The 23,830-nt window shown below is 36.5% G+C and overlaps 1 protein-coding gene across 1 annotated transcript in view; it reads left to right on the plus strand.

Moving 5' to 3' along the window:
* Positions 1-23,830, plus strand: part of kirrel3a (kirre like nephrin family adhesion molecule 3a) — a 366,127-nt gene that overhangs the window by 223,373 nt on the left and 118,924 nt on the right. The window contains exon 3 of the mRNA XM_056467134.1: positions 468-617. Within this exon, the coding sequence (XP_056323109.1) occupies positions 468-617 (150 nt within the window). The remainder of the gene's footprint in view (positions 1-467; positions 618-23,830) is intronic.

The following is a 23,830-nucleotide window of genomic DNA, read 5'->3' on the forward strand; positions in this document are numbered from 1 at the left end:
TAATGAACAGATAGCTATTCATCGCGTAAACCATGAAGTATATTTATCAAATAATGTGTGATCTGTGCATTTATTCAATCAGAAGTCAAGAGGTGTGCTGTAAGCTTTAATTCCAGTCATTCCACAGATTTTGTTATTTCACGACTGAAGTAAATACAACTGGAGATCAGTCAAGGCCACTTCTGAATGGGTTCCGTCTCCTATTGTGCTGTGAAATATTGGTATTTTTGTATGTTTCACCCATTTGAGCTACTTTCATAGAATTTAACAATACCACAGCACAAAGAGTAAAAACCAACAACACTCTCTACAGTAAACATACTGAGCAAAACCGTATCTTTCAGATAACAAATATGCTCTGGGTAACTTAAATGCTTGAAGGCAGAAGAAAATAATGTTGTGCTTGCATGTAAGATCTTTTAATGTTATAATGCTTCCTTTGCCTAATGCCTAATCTTGTGTTTCAGGCTATCCACGCTATGATGTGATCGGGGACCACAGTAAAGGAGAGTATCATCTGCTCATCGAGAGGACTGAACTGGTGGATGATGGAAGCTTTGAGTGTCAAGCCATCCAGGTTGCTAGCAGATCTCGACCCGCTCAACTCACTGTCCTAGGTCAGTGTAACCTTCAAGCAAAGCAGACACACATGACAGAAAGAGGCAGGTAGATGGATGGACAGATTAACAAACAAATAGGTGGATGGACAGACAGACAGACAGATTAACACATTGATGAATGAATGGATGGATAGATAGGTGCATGGATAGATGGATGAATAGACAGACAGACAGACAAATACATAGGTGGACAAATAGATGAACAGATAGATGCACGGATGGATGGATGGATGGATGCGTGGATGGATAGATAAATGGATGGATGGATGAATGAGTAGATTGATGGATGGATGGATGCGTGGATGGATGGATGGATGGATGGGTGAATGGATGGATGGATGGATGGATGGATGGATGGATGGATGGATGGATGAGAATGGAAGGGCAGGCAATCAGATTGACAGGTGAATAAATGGATGGATGAATGGGCAGACGGATGGATGGACACAGATGGAAAGATAGATGGACAGAGGGACAAACAGGTTGATAGACAGATATAAGCTGGATGGATGGATGGATGGATGAATGGATGGATAGATGAATGGGTAGATTAAAAAGAAGTGCAGACAATCAGATAGACAGGTGAATAAATAGATGGATAAATGGGCAAACAGATGGATGGACATGTTGAAAGATAGATGGACAGATAAAGGGTGAATAGGTAGATGTATGTATGGATAGATGGATGGAAAGAAAGATGTTAAAAATGTATATATCAATAAATGGATGGATTGATTGTGGAAAGATGGATGTTATACTAAAATAAATCAGGAGATAGACAGATAGAAAACAGACAAATTAATACATGGATAGACAGATAGGTGCATAGATGAGTGGGTGGATGGATGGATGGATGAATGGATAGGTGGATTAACAGAAGGGCAGACAACCAGATAGATAGGAAGATGGATGAGTGGATGAATATATGGGCAGATGGATGAATGGACCTGTGGAAGTATAGATGGACAGATGGACAAACAGTTTTATAGATAAACGCTGGATGGATGGATTGATAAAAGAAGGATTAAAAGGTCGGTCAATTGATGGATGAATGAATGGATGTATAGACAAATACATGGTCAATAGATGATTGCATGTATAGATACATGGATGGATCAATGATGAAAAGATGGATGAATGAGATAGACAGACAGACAGACAGACAGACGGACAGACATAGATGAATAATACATAAATGGACAGGTAGGTGTATGGATGGATGGATGTATAGAATATTACATGGATGTAAGAATGGATGATGATGTAGGTTTGTGAATAGGTTAATGAATGTATGGATGATTGAGTGAATAGATGGATATATGAATGTTTGATAAAACCTGTACATGACTATGGAAGTATAGATATATACATGAAAAAACAGATAGATGGGTGGGAATTAATTGCAAAATGGACAGATTAATACTTAGATGGAAGAATGTATGGACAGATAGATGCATGAATGGGTAGATGGATGGATTGATGGATGGATAGGTGGATTAACAGAAGGACAGACAATCAGATACATAGGTAGATGGACAGAAAGATGAATTAATGGATGGGTGGATGGATGGATGAATGATTGGTAGAGTCTAGGAAGATGCTGCCGATCTCTGGCAGCTAGAAGATCTAGGCATAAGGCAGTTTTATTCCCCCAGGCAATCTCTACCTCACAGCCAGCGCATCATGTAAATATAGATATCTTATTTATACAGTATACACACTGAGCAAAATCACACTTCTTCGTATAATCTTCACATCTAGAGGCATATTGCTTTCTTTTTGCTTTCATTTATTGCTATTATGTATTATCTTTTTGTTATATATCCATGGATGTATTTGTAGATACAGTATATGTACTCAGAGTTCATGAAAACACACTCAAAGTATCCCTTGTGTGTATGTACACACTTGGCGAATAAAACTCATTCTGATTAGGAAGACAGATAGATAGATAGATAGATAGATAGATAGATAGATAGATAGATAGATAGATAGATAGATAGATAGATAGATAGATGGATGGATGGATGGATGGATGGATGGATGGATGGATGGATGGATGGATGGATGGATGGATGAATAAATGGATGTACAGAAACATGGATATGAACAGTGGATATATGCTAAAATAAAATGATAGATAGATAGATAGATAGATAGATAGATAGATAGATAGATAGATAGATAGATAGATAGATAGATAGATAGATAGATAGATAGATGGACAGAACCATAGATAGATAGATAGATAGATAGATAGATAGATAGATAGATAGATAGATAGATAGATGGATGGATGGATGGATGGATGGATGGATGGATGGATGGATGGATGGATGGATGGATGGATGGATGGATGGATGGATGGATGGATGGATGGATGGATGGATGGATTGATAGATGGATAGATTGATAGATGGATAGATGGATGGATGGATGGATGGATGTATGGATGGATAGATAGATAGATGGATTGATGGATGAATAAATGGATGTACAGAAACATGGATATGAACAGTGGATATATGCTAAAATAAAATGATAGATAGATAGATAGATAGATAGATAGATAGATAGATAGATAGATAGATAGATAGATAGATAGATAGATAGATAGATGGATGGATGGATGGATGGATTGATGGATTGATAGATAGACAGAACCATAGATGGATGGATGGATGGATGGATGGATGGATGGATGGATTGATAGATGGACAGAACCATAGATAGATAGATAGATAGATAGATAGATAGATAGATAGATAGATGGATGGATGGATGGATGGATGGATGGATGGATGGATGGATGGATGGATGGATGGATGGATGGATGGATGGATGGATGATGGATGGATGGATAGATGGACAGAACCATAGATAGATAGATAGATATATGGATGGATGGATGGATGGATGGATGGATAGATGGACAGAACGATAGATAGATAGATAGATAGATAGATAGATAGATAGATAGATAGATAGATAGATAGATAGATAGATAGATAGATAGATAGATAGATGGATGGATGGATGGATGGATGGATGGATGGATGGATGGATGGATGGACAGAACCATAGATAGATAGATTGATTATGAATAGATGGATGAATAAATGGACAGTCAGACTATCGATACATCCTTACTAACTAAAACAGCACTTCAGCAGTAACTGAATGCGAGGGCCTTAGAAGGAAGGGAAAAGCACAGAAAAGCACCGCCTCTGCAATACAGCGAATGTAGACAAGAACAAAGTCAATCTCTGAGTCAGATAAATGTGTGATATTCTGAAATCAGGGCTAATCAGCTTTAATAAGACACATTAGATATGTTTGCGATCGATAGAGGCCCTGACATAAATGCATTGCGTCAGCTTAGCTCCCGGGCAGCCCGACTCGGCCTGATTATCATTATCGATTTCTTTCTTTCCTTTGTTAAAACTATGATATATTCCAGAGGAATAAGTTCATTACTCCGGGCCTCGCAGTAACAGCGTTTTAAACCAGTAATCTGAGTCTAGACGTTTAAAGCCGGGCGAAGATGCCGGCGATTCGAGGTCCATTAAAATGATTAATTATAGATGAGAGGCCGCTCATTTGTTTTTATTTTTTGCTGGTCCGGTGGCAGCAGAGACAAATCATCGTGCTCCCCAGGGCAGAGCCATTAGCCTGACATGTAATCCCACACAAACTGGCTTACTTCTGAAAAGTTGCATACAAAACCGCAAGCGGCTCCTGAGCGAGGTAATGAAGCTCATGTAGAGACTCCGTCACCGTCAATCCCCTGTCAGTTCGCTCCCGAGGGGGACGGCGACGCGTGACCACAATCAGACGCGGCGTTTCGTTCATTCGCTCTCTCTATCTTTGTCCTGACAGCCCAGATTCAGAATGGTCTTTGTAACCTGATTGGAAGTTTCGCCTGCGAAGTCTCAAACCTGTCTTTGTCACTTACTGAGAAAAATGGCAATGGAGGCCTTTTTTTCTGACTTTGTGTTTGGGCTTGAGTCCAGGGCTCCACTGCAATGCATTAACATGTCTCGGTCTCATTGTTGTGTATCGTCCACTAAACTGCGTCTTATGTGGACCCCTCATTTAAATTCAGAGTGAGTTTGTGCTCTGTTTTATTTCAAGTTCATGTTAGTGGTGCAGTGTAGGCAAAAAAGTAGAAGTTTGATAACAAGAATTAAACAGTATTTTTGCTGGTAGTTTTGCTTTAGGTCTGCCGTAGACAAATGAATACAGTGTAAACCATACCTGTCAACATTGGGATGTGAAAATAAGGGATATGCCCACCATAATAAGGCATCCCCAAACTACTTAATATGTTCATTTGGAGCTGTTTCATTGTAAATAAATAGTTAAATGGTCAGTAATATGTTTTATTATTATTATTACAAAAGAAAAAAAAATTGTATACATAAGCAACAAATACATTAGCAAACAGTTTAGCTTAATAAAACAATTAACTATTATATGAAATAGAATCAAGTTATCAAATCTCATTACACAACTTACACATTCTTCTTCAAGAGCAACCAATCAGTATCTTATTTATTCAATTTTTTTTTGTTTGATTACATTAAATAACAGGTGTCTCTTTAAAAATGCACACATCTAATGTTATAATGAAAGCATTCGATTGCTTTCCTAACTTTTTATGCTCATTTAAGACGAATTTTGGAAGTCTGGAAAACAAACCCACCAAGATCGACATCTTTAATGTTATTATCATTAATTATGTCTATATGTCTGTTTAAACATGCACCCAAAACCCAGACTTTCTCTCCGCTTCAAATCGCGTGTACAGAATACATTTGGGAAACAGCGTCTGTTTATCACTATGGAGCGCGTCAGCTGACAGTCACGCACTGCTATATGACTGTTTTGAGGATTGCATATGAAGGGGAGACGGCACCTGTTGTGAAAAGGAAAGGGAATCCAGCAGTTTTTATATTTATTTCAAAGTGTTTTCATGTCTAAACAAAGCGAAAGCACAGAACAGACTCACATTTAAGAGCAAGGGGCTGCTTCTGGTGGTTCGGCGGTATGGGTTGCGGATAAGGACTAAGGAGGCTCGGCTCTTTAATATTTACTGGCCACCCTTTGGAGAAAGACTGAAAATAAGGGAGAAATACAGGAAAATACCTTTATAGGATGATAGTGGGATAGAACTGTAAAATACGAGAGAATCCCGGGTAAAACGGGAGGGTTGACCGGTATTTGCTAAACCCACCAGTAGGTGGCAGCAAATGGAGCTGTATGGACCCTGTATTTCTGGGCTTCTCAGCAGCGGAAGTTGTCATAGTTAGGGAAACTTAGAGCACAGTGAATAGGAGAGTAAATATTTGTTTGCTGAAATAATTAAATTAAAACTCCACAATAGTGTTATCAGGACATAGAGATAAAAGAAACGTCAAATTTACTGTCCCGTCCATAAACTCTGCATTACAAATGCCTCACATAAGCGGTAATTTGTTTTTTGTAATTTGATGTAAAGATGATATAATACATATATACATATAAATATGACATAACAAAACATACATGACTTGCCAAATGCACTCGTGCTCTTCTTTGCAAGCATTTGTGTGTTAAAAACTAGCCTAGAGTGACATCTATTGTTTAAAACTAGCCTAGAGCGTCATATACGCTTAAAAACTTGCTTAGAACACTGCTGTTAACAACTAGCCTAAAGCGTAGAGTGCCATCTACTGTTTTAAACTATCGTAGAGCGCCATATGTTCTTAAAAACTCACCTAGAGTTTTGCTGTTAACAACTAGTCTAGAGAACCATATGTGGTTGAAACTAGCCTACAGTACCATCTGCTTTTACAAATTAGCGTAGAGTGCCATCTGCTGTTAAAAACTAGCCTAGAGCACCATCTGCTGTTAAAAACGATCCGACAGTGCAATCTGCTATTAAAAACTAGCCTAGAGTGCCATCTACTGTTTGGAATTAGCCTAGAGCATCATATGCTCTTTAAACTCATCTAGAGTGCTGCTGTTAACTACTAGTCTAGAGCGTCACATGTGGTCAAAAACTAGCCTGAAGTACCGTCTGCTGTTACAAACTAGCCTAGAGCTCCATCTGCTGCTAGAAATTAGCCTAGAGTGCCATCTGCTGTTACAATCTAGCCTAGAGCGCCATCTGCTGTAAAAAAAAACAAGCCTAGAGTGTTTTCTTCTGTTTGGAATTAGCCTAACCGCACGTTCACAACGAAAGCGGCGAGAGCGTCAAAGTAGCCAGAAGTCTTCATTTTCAATGAGAGCCAGCGGCGATAAGCGGCGACGAGCAGTGTGGCGCGTTTTCCCAGTGTGGGTGTCGAGGAGAATTGAAATCAAGTCAAATTTATGGTAATAAGCTATGACGTGGTTCGATGGCAAGCAGTCAGAATGAAGAAGTCCACCGCTTGAGGGGAGTTCAGAGAACACAGACCTGTGAACTTTGGTTCCGACCACAGTTGTTCCCAAGGGTTTGATTATTGCGGTCGCCGGATTTCCAATTATTTACAATGCTTTCTTACAGGAACATACATTAAATATGTTACTGGCGAGTTACTGATGTACATTAATGTTATATATACAGTATTTATCTTTTAAAAAGCGGGAATCTCATGCGACAGTACAAAAATAGTATTGCTGCTTCAGGATATTTCAGACACATAGACAAATTGGATATTTAAGTGAAGCAAAGCCACACCACATGCAACTTAATCTTTCATTGTTAAATTAATTTGATACAAAATGTGCAACATTTTTATGCTAGATAGCATGTTTTATGCAGGAATGTAACTGATATGCTGCAACGGCCCCTTTAAATACGAGATCAATGTAGCGAATTTTGACGCTCTCGCCACTGGAGCTGAAAGCAGACAGTGTTGTCGCCAGGGCGGCCAGAGCAACTTTGGACGCTCTCATCGCTTTCGGTGTGAACGCACAGTAAAGCGTCTTATGCTCTTACAAACTTGCCTAGAGCACTGCTGTTAACAACTAGCATAGAGCATCATATGCGGTTAAAAACTAGCCTAGAGCATCATCTGCTATTAAAAAAAGCCTAAAGCTCCATCTACTGTAAAAAACTAGCCTAGAGCTCCATCTACTGTAAAAAACTAGCCTAGAGCTCCATCTACTGTAAAAAACTAGCCTAGAGTGCCAGCTGCTGTTAAAAACTAGCCTAGAACACTGTCTGCTGTAAAAAAAAAAAGAAAGAAAAAAAGCTCAGAATCGATTCAGGAGAGACTATTGATGCATTTTGAAAAATTCATAAACTGATAAATCGCACGAATTCATACGATTTACTTTGTACAAAAACATCCGATCGGATCATTGGGCGGATAAGGGGATGAGTAAATCATACTAAAATCTAGGACTTGATACAAATTAGCCACTAAATGAAAATATTACGAATTGACGTGAAAAAAATCTCACTGTTTTCAATTTTGGAGTTGAATCAAATGAGCTGTTCTAGTCAGCTCAACTTATATCAATCAAACTGACAAAAATATTAAGTTCAACTTTTCATAACTTAGGGTTAGAAACCTGATTAACATTTTCAAATAAGTTAAAGCAACACACAAACATTTGCTGTCATGACTAAAAATATTACGTTAAACTTTTCTAAACTTAAATTGAGTTGAAACCTAATTAACATATTCAAATAAGTTAAAGCAACATACAAACATTTGTGTCATGACAAAAAATATTCCGTTAAACTTTTTGAAACTTTAAAAAATTGAGTTGAATCTTGATTAACATATTAAAATAAGTTAAAGCAACATATAAACATTTGCTGTCATGACTAAAAGATTACGTTAAACTTTTTCTAATTTAAAAAATTTTGTTGAAACCCAGTTAATGTATTTAAGTAAGTTAAAGCAACATACAAACATTTGCTGTCATGACTAAAAATTTTAAGTTAATTTTCATAACTTAAAAAACAGTTAAAACCCAATTAACATGTTCAAATATGTTAAAGCAATATGTAAACATTTGCTGTCATGACTAAATTTATTAAGTTCAACTTTTCATAACTTAAAAATTTTAGTTGAAACCTGAATGATGTATACATTTTTTGTCATAAGATTTTTTTACAGTGTGAAATAGCATTGTGAAAGGCACATTTTCGACCTATGTTTTACCATTAATAGTAATCAGGGTTTATAAGCAAGACTGGAGTAACAATGTTAAAAACGCAGAGCAAGTTTATACGCTCCTTCCTTCTCTCTCAAGTGCCACAGCTTTGCATTAAGACTCTGGAGCAATCAGTCTCAGTTTTGGGAATGTACGCTTCAGCAATTACGCCAGCATTGAACTCTGCAGCGGGAGGACGGCTGACCTGTCGAAGTGACATTTGAACTCTGAACATCCGTGAGAGAGTTGTGGGGTAACCCAGTTTGCTTTGTGGTGGCCAGGGCTGCTGAATAAGACATGAGATGGGGTTGGTACACATTGCTGAAGAAGGACCCCCGAGGCTAATTAGATCCAAGGAATTCCCTTAAAGCCAAGCCCGAAGAGCTGAAGAGAGAGCGAGAGCCGCGGCGCAGCAACTCGGTGAACCATGGGGGAAAAACCTCAGCCACTTCCAAAGGTCACTATTGTTTAAAAAGAGCCACCGCAGTGCTTCTGTAAGCTCTCGGCATTTGTTCTGCTCATTGTCTTGTGTGTTTAAAAAAGGCTGGTGCTATTTGGACTGCTTCCGGACTTAATTAGAGGAAAACAAGGCTTAAAGTCCAGATGAACCGGAAGCTGCGACCGTTTTTATTTTCCTATTGTGACGCAGTGGAATAATAAATGGGAAAACAGTGGGTGTGGCTTGCTTTTTCTACTGTGAGCTGATTGGATGTAGTAAATTAGGCATTTCATTCCAAATGATTGGTTCCTGGAGAGTCATTACAACCTAAAGCCCCGGTCAGCCCCTAAAGTTTATCACAATTTCAGCACGATTTCCTTGACATAGTCATGGGGATACGTAAACGACAAATGGGCGTCGTGACACAAGATTCAATCGTTTTTTCTTGTGTAATGTGGCATAGTTCACGACAACTGATACCATGCCTACGATGCTTCACGACACCATTGCAGAAAGTCTAGCATGTTTAATTTTTTCCTCGTTCTTCATTTCGAGTTCCGTCACGTGGGTGACACTGTGCTCATAATTTCTCGGTTATCTTAGCGTGTGCTGCCGTTAATGCGTCGGTCAGGTAATCAAAAAAAATAGGCTGCATATTTACTCGTGGGTGGGTCACGGGTGGATAAGATCAATCATTAGTTATGCAAACTTTCTCTTTTTTCTAAAATATTAAGGTGTTTTAAGCTTTTTTTATCTGACAGATCAGCACACATCTCCATTCTCACGAGTTTCTGACTTCTCTCATCCTTCTAACAGAGTTTGTTCCTTTGAGGTAATCTGGGAACATGTTCAGTGTTGCGAATACACTGCAAAAGCATTTCCTGCTTGTTCAAATTTGTCATTAATAATGAAAACTGAATACTTCACCTCAAATGTTATTCGTTATTCTTGTTTGTGGATAACTGACCAACAAAAATACATTAAAATTAAGATAAGAATTATAGCAAACGATTTTTTTTTTAAAAAAGCTATTTTTTTCCAAGAAAAATATAAAAATTATATTTTTGTTTGCGCCCCTCCACTACTCATTTATAGGTGTGGATGATTTGTTTCGCTCTGAGGAAAATAAGGATTTAATAAATGCTTCACTGTGATTGTATCAAAAACTTCACTGTGATTGCATCACAATCCTCAGTTTTATATTTCTACTATGTAGACATTTCAGTCAGGAAGATTGGTTTCTGGAGAGTTATTACAAGCTAATACAACCTAAAGCCCCGGTCAGATCGCACAAATTTATCACGATTTCCATGACGTAGGGTGTCGTGGGGATTCATAAACGACAAATGGACATCGTGACACAAGGTTCAAGCTTTTCTTCTCGTTTAATGTAGCATAGTTCACGACAACTGATCCCATGCCTGCGACGCCTCACGACACCATCGCCGAAAGTCTAGCATGTTTAATTTTTTTCTTGACAAGTGTGTGGGTGCAACAGGAGCACATCATTTTTGGTTATCTTATCAGGTGCTGCCGTTAATGCGCCTGTCAGGTAATTAAAAAATAGGCTGCATATTTACTTGTGAGTGGGTCACGGGTGTATAAGATCAATCATTTCACTTCAATCCAAACACCTACATTGTAGTGTGAATTGCAGATTTGTCACTACAAAGTCAATTCCCAAGGATGAAAAGACAGTCTACAACATTATTTCCTCTTAATATAAATATGAAAGCTGTTGAATTTGAGGTCCAAGTTTCTGAGTAAGGGTGTTTTTCCACCTAGACTTTTGTTTCGGAACCCGGTGCGTTTCCCCAGTTAGCGAGGTTCATTTGGAATATTTGAATCCAGCAATCGTGCTCGGATCCGCACCAAAACAATTGGTCCTAGATCGCCTGAATGAGGTGGTCTCGGCTCGATTGAAACGAACTCTGGAGTGGATCGATTGTAGTGAGAAAGCAAAACAATCCGAGCCCGGCTATATCACAGTGTATTATGGATATGTAATAGGCATATATACAGCTATGTGAAGAGAAAGATGTGTGTGTTTCATGTCAAACACAAAAGTGAAAGCATGCTAAACCATAAACAAGAGCTGTTTATCCGTAAAGAAAACTGACCGAACTGCAGTCTTGATTTATTTGGAATTTCTCTCTGTAATGTAAAGCGTATGATGCATAAGCCAATGGCTCTATATGAGAGAGTCTTACCTCTGATTTATACTTGGTGTCGATGTCTGTGGGTATCACCATTCAAAATTAAAGCTCAGCTTTTCGCTTATAATGTCTTGTTGCTCATCGTCATAAAGTAAAATAAGGACACATGACAGCTGAGCAGGACTCAAAATAAACTGTGAAACTCTGACCAATGTGAGGAGAGTTTACTCGCACATGACTTGGCTATTTTGGTCTGTTTAGAAACTTTGCCGTGTGAAAGCGAACCGCACCAAGAACAAAGAGCAACATTGTAACAATTTGAATCCCTGTTTCAGAACAAAACAGGTGTGAAAGCACCCTTATTTCCACAGCCTGCTTTTTTCCATTTACTTTTACAGAGCAAATTGGCACATGTTAATATTCATTAATTTGAAAAATTTGCAAATCAAATTATTGCATGATTAAAGCATTCAATGAAAGGTATTGTCATTAAAATATGTAAATTATTGCATTTTTATTTATCACTTCATCAATTTATATTTATGTTTGGGCTCCTAATTCAATCCAATATATTAATACAAGAATGAATAAACATGCCTGTCACAAGGAAAATGACAGTGAAGATTTGAAGATTTGATCTGACACTCAAATTGTCAGATTTGAACTTTGTATTCATCAAAGATGCATGTATCACAGTTTCAGAAATGTAAGTAACACAACTAATACTTAATACATGTTATAGTAATGATCTAAATAATAAATTAGGATGTAACTTTTTTTATATATTTTAATATATTTAATATATTTTTATTATTTTTATTATTTTCATTTATATTAACTGACAAAAAATAGCAGAAATGTAAAGAAAAATTACATTTCAATTAAATAATTATTTTTAATTTGTAAAATTTGATAAAACAGTTTTACCGATATTACATTTTATATTGTTTTATTATTTATTTGTATAGTTTTTTATTATTATTGTTATCATTTATATTAAAATGACAAAACAATTTCATTCCAGAAAAACTCTTTTTTTTTTTTAAACTTTTTATTTAAATAATTATTTAAAGTTTTTATAATATAAAAAAAATCTGTTTTTACTGGTTACATTTTTTAATTATTTAATTATTTTAATTTGATTAATTTTATAATTATTATCATTTATATTAAAATTTCAAAAACTTTTTTTGCATTCTAGAAATTTAAAAAATGTTCATTTTAATTTAAATAATCATTTTTAGTTTTTACCGATATTACATTTTAATATTGTTTTATTATTTTATATGTTTTATTTTTATTATTACTATTGCCTTTTATATTAAAATGACAAACCAATTAATCCAGAAATAAAATTTAAATAATTATTTTAAATTTTTATAATATAAAAACAGTTTTTACCCATATTACATTTTTATATAATTTTATTAGATATGTATTATTATTATTATTATTAATAATAATAATAATAATAATAATAATAATAATAATAATAATAATAATAATAATAATAATATTTATATTAAAATCACAAAAACTTTTTTGTACCTTAGAAGTAAAAAAAGTTGCATTTTATTTTACATAATTATTTTACTAAGTTTGTATTTTTATATTATTTCATTATTTTAATTGTATTGTTTTTGTTATTATTGGTATCATTTATATTAAAATGACAAAAGTCATTCCAGAAATAAATTATTAAACAAAAACATTTTAACTTAAATTATTACTTAAAATTTTTAAAATATAAAAATCAGTTTTTACAGATATAAATTTTTTTTGTTGTATTATTTTATTATTATTGTATTTATTTATATTAAAATGACAAAAAATTCCCGAAATTAATTTTATATATATATTGGCACTGATATTTTATATTATTTAAAAATGAATTAAAATGTATTATTAATTAATTCAAATTTCAAACATTTTAATTTAATCAATTATTTCAAGTTGTTATAATATTTAAAAAAATCAGTTTTTACCACATTCAGATTAAAGTCTTGCTATTTTAAGAGAGTACATTTAAAGGGGAAATGAAGCACTCATTTCAAATGAAGCACTTATGTCAAGACATATTACCTTATCAAGTCAATCAACTCGACCTCTCAACATGTATGAAGGATAAAACCCTGCCATAAGAAACACTGCGCTGATCTTAGTTTAGTTTGAACACGAGCGGAGTTGAGGAAGGGGCTGCAGTGAAAAGTGAAAGTACCCGCCCCATTACATCGGCACCGCCCCTAGTTGAAACCACAGGCAGTCAGGCAGCATAATACAGAGAGTGAATCACTACTGCACCCTAGGTCTAAAATCTATAGTAAAACACGTCGTTTTCTGCTAAATGGTTACGTTAATCGAGTTTGTTTAATATATTTTGGAATCCAACGTACAAAATAAGGTAAACTTGACGCAGTGCTTCATTTCAACTTTAAAACATTAAAAACACTGCTCAGCCCAAACTTTTATACAGCAGAAATGATGGACTGAAAACCTTCAATTCGGTGTTACATCAACTTCAACTTGAATTATAATTGTTCAGTCACGTCACATTAATTAGCCCTAAATGTGGACTTCTCCAACTCGCAGTAGTAGAAAAGCCAGTGGATTAAAGCTCTGTAAGAGATGTTATCCTCTGCCTTAAGAGCGTGTTGAACAAGCCATGTTAACTCGTCCCAGAGGGAGACAAACATCAGTCCTAATGAGAGGAGACTGCAATTACTTCTAGTCTTTCAAAGCAAAGAAGCTATTCTGTTCCTCCTCTTTTGTGGATAAGACGCCCGGTCAGGGATCATCACCCGATTCTCTCAAAACAAAAACGGAAAGGCAGGCGAAGAGATGCCCTGTTGTCTTCTCCTCTTTTTATGGCTTTCTCACCTTTTTTCGCAGCAAGCTAACTCTCCAAATACGCTTCCCGTCTCCTCATGTTAATGTCATCTCCGGCATTTGGCCGCGAAAAAGGCACATCGCAGCCAGATTGGGAAAAGAGAAAGCAAACAATGCTATGATGAAATTGAAAAGATCCAAAGTTCACATATACAGTCCTTATCCTGAATAACAAGCAAATGTCATTGTTCACTACTTCTTATTTTTCACTCGTCTTCCCGCTACATAGTTCTTCTGGTTTTAAATGAAAGAATTATCACCTCCTTCAGCAAGCGCTAGTAGTGTTGGGCTTTTTTTTATAAAGTGTACTGAAGTTTGCAGCAGCTGGTCTTCATTTCAGACGTCACACTTTGTTGAATAGGCAGTAGGCTTTCAGCAACATCTGCAGCTCGGAGAAATGTGAATTCACAGACAGGTACGTCATGCTTGTTTTGTCAGAGCAGAATGAAAACTCGAACTATAATGTGACGTAAGCACAAGCCTTCCATCTTCAAGCTAAAATTAACTTGGCGAGTAATAGTAGGCTTCGGTGAGTGTAAGTTCTGTTGTGAAGGTCTCTATGCATGCAAGCTGATAGGCTGATTAACTACATGGCGCAGGAGATTGGTCGCTGTCGTCTCGGCAGCCAATGAGCTTGCTCTTCAGTGTTTTAAATGCCTCAGTGTTAATTTATGCTAGCACGTGCAGAGCATTTTTCTGAGACCCTCCTTCCAACCCAGCTCCACCTGTGTTTATATCTGCTGCAAGGGGTTACATGTATATGTTTGCAGCAGCCGTGTGTTATATTCTCAGATGGCACGTCTGTAGCAGTCTCGGTATTTGCTCTGCCATAATAATCAAAGCAGCAGCAGCAGCAGCAGCATAGCAGATCTATTCCACCAAGACCAAACACATCAACATTACCATACATATTTTATATTTATAATATACTATTTTTTAAAAAACTGTCATCATGGCAAAGATCTGAGATATCATTAATTAGAAATGAGTTATCAAAACTACCTTGTTTAGAAATGTGTTGAAAAAATTATCTTATCGTTAAACAGAAATTGGGGGGAAATTATATAGGGAGGCTAATAATTCAGACTTCAACTGTATATATTATGTTTGCAGCAGCATTGTGTTACATACTCAGATTGCATAAATATACAGACAACAGCAAGTCTCGGTACTTGCTCGGTCATAATAATCAAAGCAGCAGCAGCATAGCAGATCTATTCTGCCAAGACCAAACACATCAACATTGCCATACATATAATATGTTTTTATAATATAATATGTTCAATAACTGTCATCATAGCAAAGGTAAAAGTGATCATTTATTAGAAATGGGTTATTAAAAATATTATGTTTAGAAATGTGTTGGAAAAAAATCTTCTTTTCCTTAAGAAAAATTATACAGGGGTCTAATAATTTAGGAGCGCTAATAATTCAGACTTCAACTGTATATATTATGTTTCCAGAAGCATTGATTTATATTCTCAAATTGCATGAAAATATGGACAATAGCAAGTCTGTATTTGCTCTGTCGTGATAATCAAAGCAGCAGCAGCAGCATAGCAGATCTATTCTGCCAAGACCAAACACATCAACATTGCCATACAAATAATATTTTATATTTGTAATATAATATGTTTAATAACTGTCATCATGGCAAAGATAAAAGTGATCATTTATTAGAAATGGGTTATTAAAACTATTATGTTTAGAAATGTGTTGGAAAAAAATCTTCTTTTCCTTGGGAAAAATTATACAGTGGGGCTAATAATTTAGGAGGGCTAATAATTCTGACTTCAACTGTATATATTATGTTTCCAGAAGCATTGTATTATATTCTCAAATTGAATGAAAATATAGACAATAGCAAGTCTCTGTATTTGCTCTGTCATAATAATCAAAGCAGCAGCAGCAGCATAGCAGATCTATTCCACCAAGACCAAACACATCAACATTGCCATGCATATTTTATATTTATAATATACTATTTTTTAAATAACTGTCATCATGGCAAAGATCTAAGACATTATTAATTAAAAATGAGTTATTAAATCTATCTTGTTTCGGAATGTGTTGAAAATTATCTTTCCGTTAAACAGAAATTGGGGGGAAATTATATAGGGAGGCTAATAATTCAGACTTCAACTGTATATAGTATGTTTGTTGCAGCATTGTGTTACATACTCAGATTGCATAAATATACAGACAACAGCAAGTCTCGGTACTTGCTCGGTCATAATAATCAAAGCAGCAGCAGCAGCAGCAAAGCAGATCTATTCTGCCAAGACCAATACATCAACATTGCCATACGGATAATATTTTATATTTATAATATGTTTGATTACTGTCATCATGGCAAAGATAAAGTGATCATTTATTAGAAATGGGTAATTAAAACTATTATGTTTAGAAATGTGTTGGAAAAAAATCTTCTTTTCCTTGAGAAAAATTATACAGGGGGGCTAGTAATTTAGGAGGGCTAATAATTCTGACTTCAACTGTATATATTATGTTTCCAGATGCATTGATTTATATTCTCAAATTGCATGAAAATACGGACAATAGCAAGTCTGTATTTGCTCTATCGTGATAATCAAAGCAGCAGCAGCAGCATAGCAGATCTAGTCTGCCAAGACCAAACACATCAACATTGCCATACATATAATAATTTAGATTTATAATATAATATGTTTAATAACTGTCATCATGGCAAAGATAAAAGTGATCATTTATTAGAAATGGGTTATTAAAACTATTATGTTTAGAAATGTGTTGGAAAAAATCTTCATTTCCTTGGGAAAAATTATACAGGGGGGGCTAATAATTTAGGAGGGCTTATAATTCTGACTTCAACTGTATATATTATGTTTCCAGAAGCATTGTATTATATTCTCAAATTGCATGAAAATATGGACAATAGCAAGTCTCTGTATTTGCTCTGTCATGATATTCAAAGCAGCAGCAGCAGCATAGCAGATCTATTCTGCCAAGACCAAACACATCAACATTGCTATACATATAGTGTTTTATATTTATAATATAATATTTTTAATAACTGTCATCATAGCAAGATAAAAAACATTAAGACATTGTTTATTAAAACTATTATACTTTAAATATGTGCTGAAAAAGTCTGCTTTCCATTAAATGGAAATTGGGAAAAAATTATACATATTATTAACATCTCCAAAGGTGCACGTCCAAATTAATCCATGTTTTAATTGTTCATATTGTACACGTTAGTGTCTATCCAAAAGTAAAGAACTATACTTTAAAATACAAACAATGAAGTTTCCTAGGGAGTAACAGAAGAGAAATCCTCCAGTTCTGTCCGTCTCTACAGCAGGACACAGAGTTGTGATTAGAGGCGAGCGCTGCTGTCCGCTGGGCTCTCTGGTGTGGGCCACTCGTCCATGTGTGTCATCTCTGTACAGGCCTCAGAGGGGTTTTTTTTGGACATCCTCCTAAGATTACTCCTGTTTCTGAGCATCAGACGGCTCGGTGACATGCCTTCCCTCCCAGAGATGCTTTTAAGGGAACTCGAGCAGAAGGAGTGGGATAAATCATTTGCTCTCAATTCAGCGCTTGTGTCAATAGAGGCACCCTGTAGTTAAAGCTCATCAAGCTGACATCTATTTATTTATTTATACTTACTATTCATGTCATAACCGAAGAACAAACACGCTAAACCTCAAGCTTAATTGAACTTTTAATATTCATAGAATTAGCGCCAATGCGTGCCTGCCTGTCTCAAAATAATAATTAAGACATATCAGTGTGGAATGACAATACTGGTGTTAACTGAAATTGAGAAGATCTTAATGATAGCCGGTTATCTGATGCATTTTGTTTCTACGTTAATGAGGACTGCTTATTAAGATGCTGAATTATATTGGGTGGTTTGCTTAATAATTCGCAACAGCTTCAAAGTGAAACGGCTGGTACTATATCTGTACTAAAATGAATATCTGCAATAATATGTTTACAAATGTATTCTTTTGATCATTAATTAAATACGCAATCACCTGAACAGCCTTTGAACAAAACCAGGACCCCCTCTTCTCTCCCCCCAATCACACCACACAACAACCTCAAAATAGTATGCAATTTTGAGTGTGCCTCACGCAGGTGAGTGGGTTTGACAAACCACCTGTAGAAAACACACTCATTCATCTTTCTGACACTTTAACCGACAGTTTTTCATTTGCACCAGACATTTTCTTACAATCACTCCATATCTCAAGAAAAAAATACAGTGTGCATTTATGAAGTGTGCTACAAACAGATAAGTGGGCTTGAAAAACCACTCGTAGAAACTAGGGCTGGCCGATAAAATCGGTATCAGTATTTATTGACCGAACACCATTGCCAATAACAATAAAAAAAAGTTTGGTATGACGTTTCGGTATGAAGCGCTGTAGTTTTATTAAATTGTGGCTGCTGAGTTGCATGATGCGCACATGGGAGCGACACGCACATAGTGTGCACACAGCGCACACAAGACAAGCGCACATTTTCCAGGTACACCTAGTTGAAAAACATCTGAACTTTTCCGAATGCCGCGAGTGGAACTAACCAATCTGCTTCACACTTTGTATGGAACATACACATTTCAGTAAAAACTATAGATTAATTACCTCAGCGCATCAAAACGCTGCAGTGCTTTTTACTTTTCTCCATAAACTTGAATCTGCAGCAATAGTTTGTCCATTTGTCATCCTCTGAGAAAACGGTTGATGATCTCCTAGTTATGAGAGACGCCAGTGGACCGCGAGCGTAAAGCGCATAGAAAATGGTGAAGGATTCCATTCAGTTGGTGTGTGATCTGCCGCAATATGGCTGCCATTACTTCCAGGTAGATGCTGCACACTGGTGGTGGATGAGGAGATTCCCCCAAAAATGTGTAAAGCACTTTGAGTGTCCAAAAAAAAAACGCTATATAAATGATAGAATTATTAATTATTGTTGTAATGAGGCGACAAACACTTGTAGACTTTTGAATATAAATGTTTAATGCACAGAACGCCTCACTATTTTGAAAAAAAGGTGAACATGGAGCTTCTCATTCTTGGGGTAATTTGTGGGATTTTAGATCATTCTTTTTAACTTAGCCAGATCAAGTTAACTTATTGAATCAATGCACTGTTTTATAATCTATAACCTGCTCCGCAGTCAGAACTAGTTTGAGAAGGAACAAATTTTGTTTCTTATATTTTTGCAGAAATGTTGGCAGAGTCACGCATAGCCTATCCAATGATCCTGTGCACGAACTGAAACGCGGAGACCTGAAATACTCGCTTTGTCATTGGTTTCATTCCGCAGATATTTGAGAACAAGCGAAACAGTGTATCTTAAAAGCCTGACTTTAGGCTGTTTCCCTCAAACAGAGCAAACTGTTTGCAATTGAAAAACAAGCCCAAGGACGCTCGGATGCTCCTGCATTGATAAGCTGACAAAAGTATGTAAGACAATGATTTCTGTTATGCATTTAAGAGCTGCAAGGCCATTTGGCCATTGTGCAGTATAGTCAAAATGATCACTGCATGTTTTATTGTCACTCGATGTTGTTAAACTTGCTTTTGAAGGTTAGTTTATAGTTGCAGCTTTCTTTAATCACGTACTGGATAAACAGTGCTGGGTTTAACATTCACTGTTTTAACATTTTAACCCTTTAAATGGCCGTTTCGCCAATTTTAATTGGATTTCCTTCAGTTCATTTGAGACTAACTGCCCCTTTTGTTAACAAATTGGCCTTCAGAGGAAACTTTCAAAAGGTGAAAACAGCAAGCCATCATTATCAGATCAACAAAAGCGCAGCATTTAAAACAACACTGATGAAGTTTTCCTTTTAAACGCATTTATTCAAGTAAAATGTTTGTGTTCAGGTACAAAGATCACATCTGCTAGCGTTTAAAGGGTCTTTATGATGATCTCTGTGAGTATTTTTAGTTAATACACCTGAAAAAAAGCAAGGATAATTGCTAAAGGCTGTGTGCCGCTGTGTGGTACAACAACTAAACTCAGGATGAAAGTGATTAATCCACCGCGCTACCAATTCCTGCCGGAGAACGAGAGAGGGAGAGACATCTCCAGATGTAAGACCAAATCCAGGTATACATTACAAAATAGGTCACATTTCCCAGAATGCCCCTTTCTCTCTTGTTTCCAAAATGAAATTGCTCCATTTTTCTCCTTCCACATGCTGAATGACTCGAGGTGTCTCAAGGGCCCGGTGTATCAAGAGGGCAGACACAGAAGTAATTCGGTCGGGGCTGTTCGTTAGGCTCTGTGTGAGACTTTCTCAACAGCAATTACGCCGGGATGATTAATCCATCGTGTTGACCCGCTCAACACAAAGAAGATGATTGGCCGCGTTAAGGCTCCAGCTTGGAAAGCGTCGCACCAGGGCATATTTGCAAACATGGTGGTCACAAGAAGGTTTAACATGGTTACTCCAGTCTCTGGCGCTCAGGAGGAGAGCATGAACCATCTGGGATCTGTGCCACTTGGAGAGTCACGGGATGCCAAAAGCTGCTCGGAAATGCCAGCGTGTGAATTCACACCATAATATATTGGCACTTGGCTTTCTGGAATTGTGGGACTTGGATGTTGGATTCTATTGACAGTTTAGGAAGCACTCTCGCTCTGTCTCTCTCTCTCTCTCTCTCTCTCTCTCTCTCTCTCTCTCTCTCTCTCTCTCTCTCTCTTTCTTTCTCTCTCTCTCTCTCTCTTTCTCCCTCAATCAATAATTGCTTTACCGCCATGACAAATGTTACAAATGTATTGCCAAAGCATTTATTGAGTTTACATTAAAAAGATCTGATACAGTATACACTCACCGGTCACTTTATTAGGTACACCTGTCTAACTGCTCGTTAACGCACATTTCTAATTAGCCAATCACATGGCAGCAACATTTAGGCACGTAGACCTGGTTAAGACGATCTGCTGCAAATGCCTTGTTGATGCCAGAGGTCAGAGGAGAATGGCCAGACTGGTTCCAGCTGATAGAAAGACAACGGTAACTCAAATAACCGTTCGTTACAACTGAGGTCTGCAGAAGAGCATCTCTACATCGCTACAGTTCACACAGGCTCATCTAAATTGGACAATAGAAGATCGGAAAAATGTTGCCTGTTCTGATGAGTCTCGATTTCTGCTGCGACATTGAGATGGTAGGGTCAGAATTGGGCGTCAACAGCATAAAAGCATGGATCCATCCTGCGATTCAGGCTGGTGGTGGTGGTGTAATGGTGTGGGGGATATTTTCTTGGCACACTTTGAGCACATTAGTACCAATTAGTACCAACAGCCTACCTGAGTATAGTAGCTGACCATGTCCATCCCTTTAAAACCACAGTGTACTCATCTTCTGATGGCTACTTGCAGCAGGATAACGCACCATGTCATAAAGCATGAATCATCTTAGACTGGTTTCTTGAACATGACAATGAGTTCACTGTACTCAAATGGCCTCCACAGTCACCAGAACTCAATCCAATAGAGCACCTTTAGAATGTGGTGGAACGGGAGATTCGCATCATGGATGTGCAGCCGACAAATCTGCAACAACTGCGTGATGCTATCATGTCAATATGGACTAAAATCTCTGAGGAATATTTCCAGTAGCTTGTTGAATCTATGCCACACAGCATTAAGGCAGTTCTGAAGGCAAAAAGGGGGTCCAACCCAGTACTAGTAAGGTGTACCTAATAAAGTGGCCGGTGAGTGTATATAAAAACATAGTAATAGTAAATACAGTAAATAGTAGTAGCAAAAAATAATAATAAATCAAAATAAACTGTACAGTTAATCAAAAAGCAACATTTTAGGATAAAACAGTTATAATAAATAATTATAATCTGTATATTTTCAATGATTCATTTATAACCATCTACAGTGTATGTAAAATAGAATGATGTATGAAATAAATGCATGAGTAAGAGTAATCCAGATTCTTCCCTACAATTAAAACAAACATACTGAAAACTTAAAATAAAACCCATTTTGTCGCATTTAAATTAGCGTGAGATAATTCAAAGTACTTCCAGCCACTCAGAATCCACACTCATTTCCAGGAGCAATTAAAGTCAGTGTCATATTCCTTTCCCCATCTGGACATCAAAGCCATCCTTAACGGCTTGTTTTAACGCCTAAGTGCTTTGCCTGTTTAGAGCAAACTCATTCGTGTGTGTTTTTTTCCTTCCCTCCCCCAAGTGATACAAACATAGCTTACAATTGCATGCTGGGATTGTTTTCCGGGACTGACAGACCAGAGGCTAAGTGTATGCAAATGAGCACAACAGTTAAGTCAATCAGTCTGTCTGCTCAAGTTTCAGTCATTGATGGAGTTGAATTAGAGAGAGAGAGAGAGAAATAACATCATACAATAAAATATAGAATAAAAACGCCAGTGCTGCGCTTGCACACACACACACGCGCACTCTAGACTATTAAAATGTTAATTAACATTAATTAATTAACATTTTTACAACTTTTCAAGGTTAAATGTTGTCATAAAAAAGATAAAAGTTCCATAATGCGATTTAAAAGCATAAATAAACAGAAAAAATAAAATCATGATTCACCAAATATGGAAAAACTGCTAATTTATGGATATTAATTACAGTGCACTCATGTATCCATCCATTAATTAATTATGGTATCATTCATCCATCCATCCATTAGTGAAATATGGTAAAATTTGTCCATCCATTCATCATCCATCCATCCATCTATTAGTGAAATGTGGTATAATCCATCCATCCATACATACATTAATGAAATGTGGTATAATCCATCCATCTATTTGTGAAACATGGTATAATCTTCCATCCATCCATTAGTGAAATATGGTATAATCCATTTATCCCTCCATCCATTTGTGAAATATGGTATAATCCATTCATCCATCCATCCATTAATGAAATATGGTATAATCCATTCATCCCTCCATCCATTTGTGAAATATGGTATAATCCATTCATCCATCCATCCATTAATGAAATATGGTATAATCCATTCATCCATCCATCCATTAATTAATTATGGTATCATTCATCCATCCATCCATTAGTGAAATATGGTATAATCTAGCCATCTATTCATTAGTGAACTATGGTATAATTTGTCCATCCATTCATCATCCATCCATCCATCCATCTATAAGTGAAATGTGGTATAATCCATCCATCCATCCATCCATTTGTGACATATGGTATAATCCATCCATCCATACATACATTAGTGAAATGTGGTATAATCCATCCATCCATCTATTTGTGAAACATGGTATTATCTTCCATCCATCCATTAGTGAAATATGGTATAATCCATTCATCCCTCCATCCATTAGTGAAATATGGTATAATCCATTCATCCATCCATCCATTAATGAAATATGGTATAATCCATCCATCCATCCTTAAGTGAAATATGGTATAATCCATTCATCCCTCCATCCATTAGTGAAATATGGTATAATCTATCCACCCATTTGTGAAATATGGTATAATCCTCCATCCATCCATTTGTGAAATATGGTATAATCCTCCAACCATCCATTTGTGAAACATGGTATAATCCTCCATCCATCCTTT

This window comes from Danio aesculapii, chromosome 10 (genome assembly GCF_903798145.1).
Source record: "Danio aesculapii chromosome 10, fDanAes4.1, whole genome shotgun sequence".
Taxonomy (NCBI): Eukaryota; Metazoa; Chordata; class Actinopteri; order Cypriniformes; family Danionidae; genus Danio; species Danio aesculapii.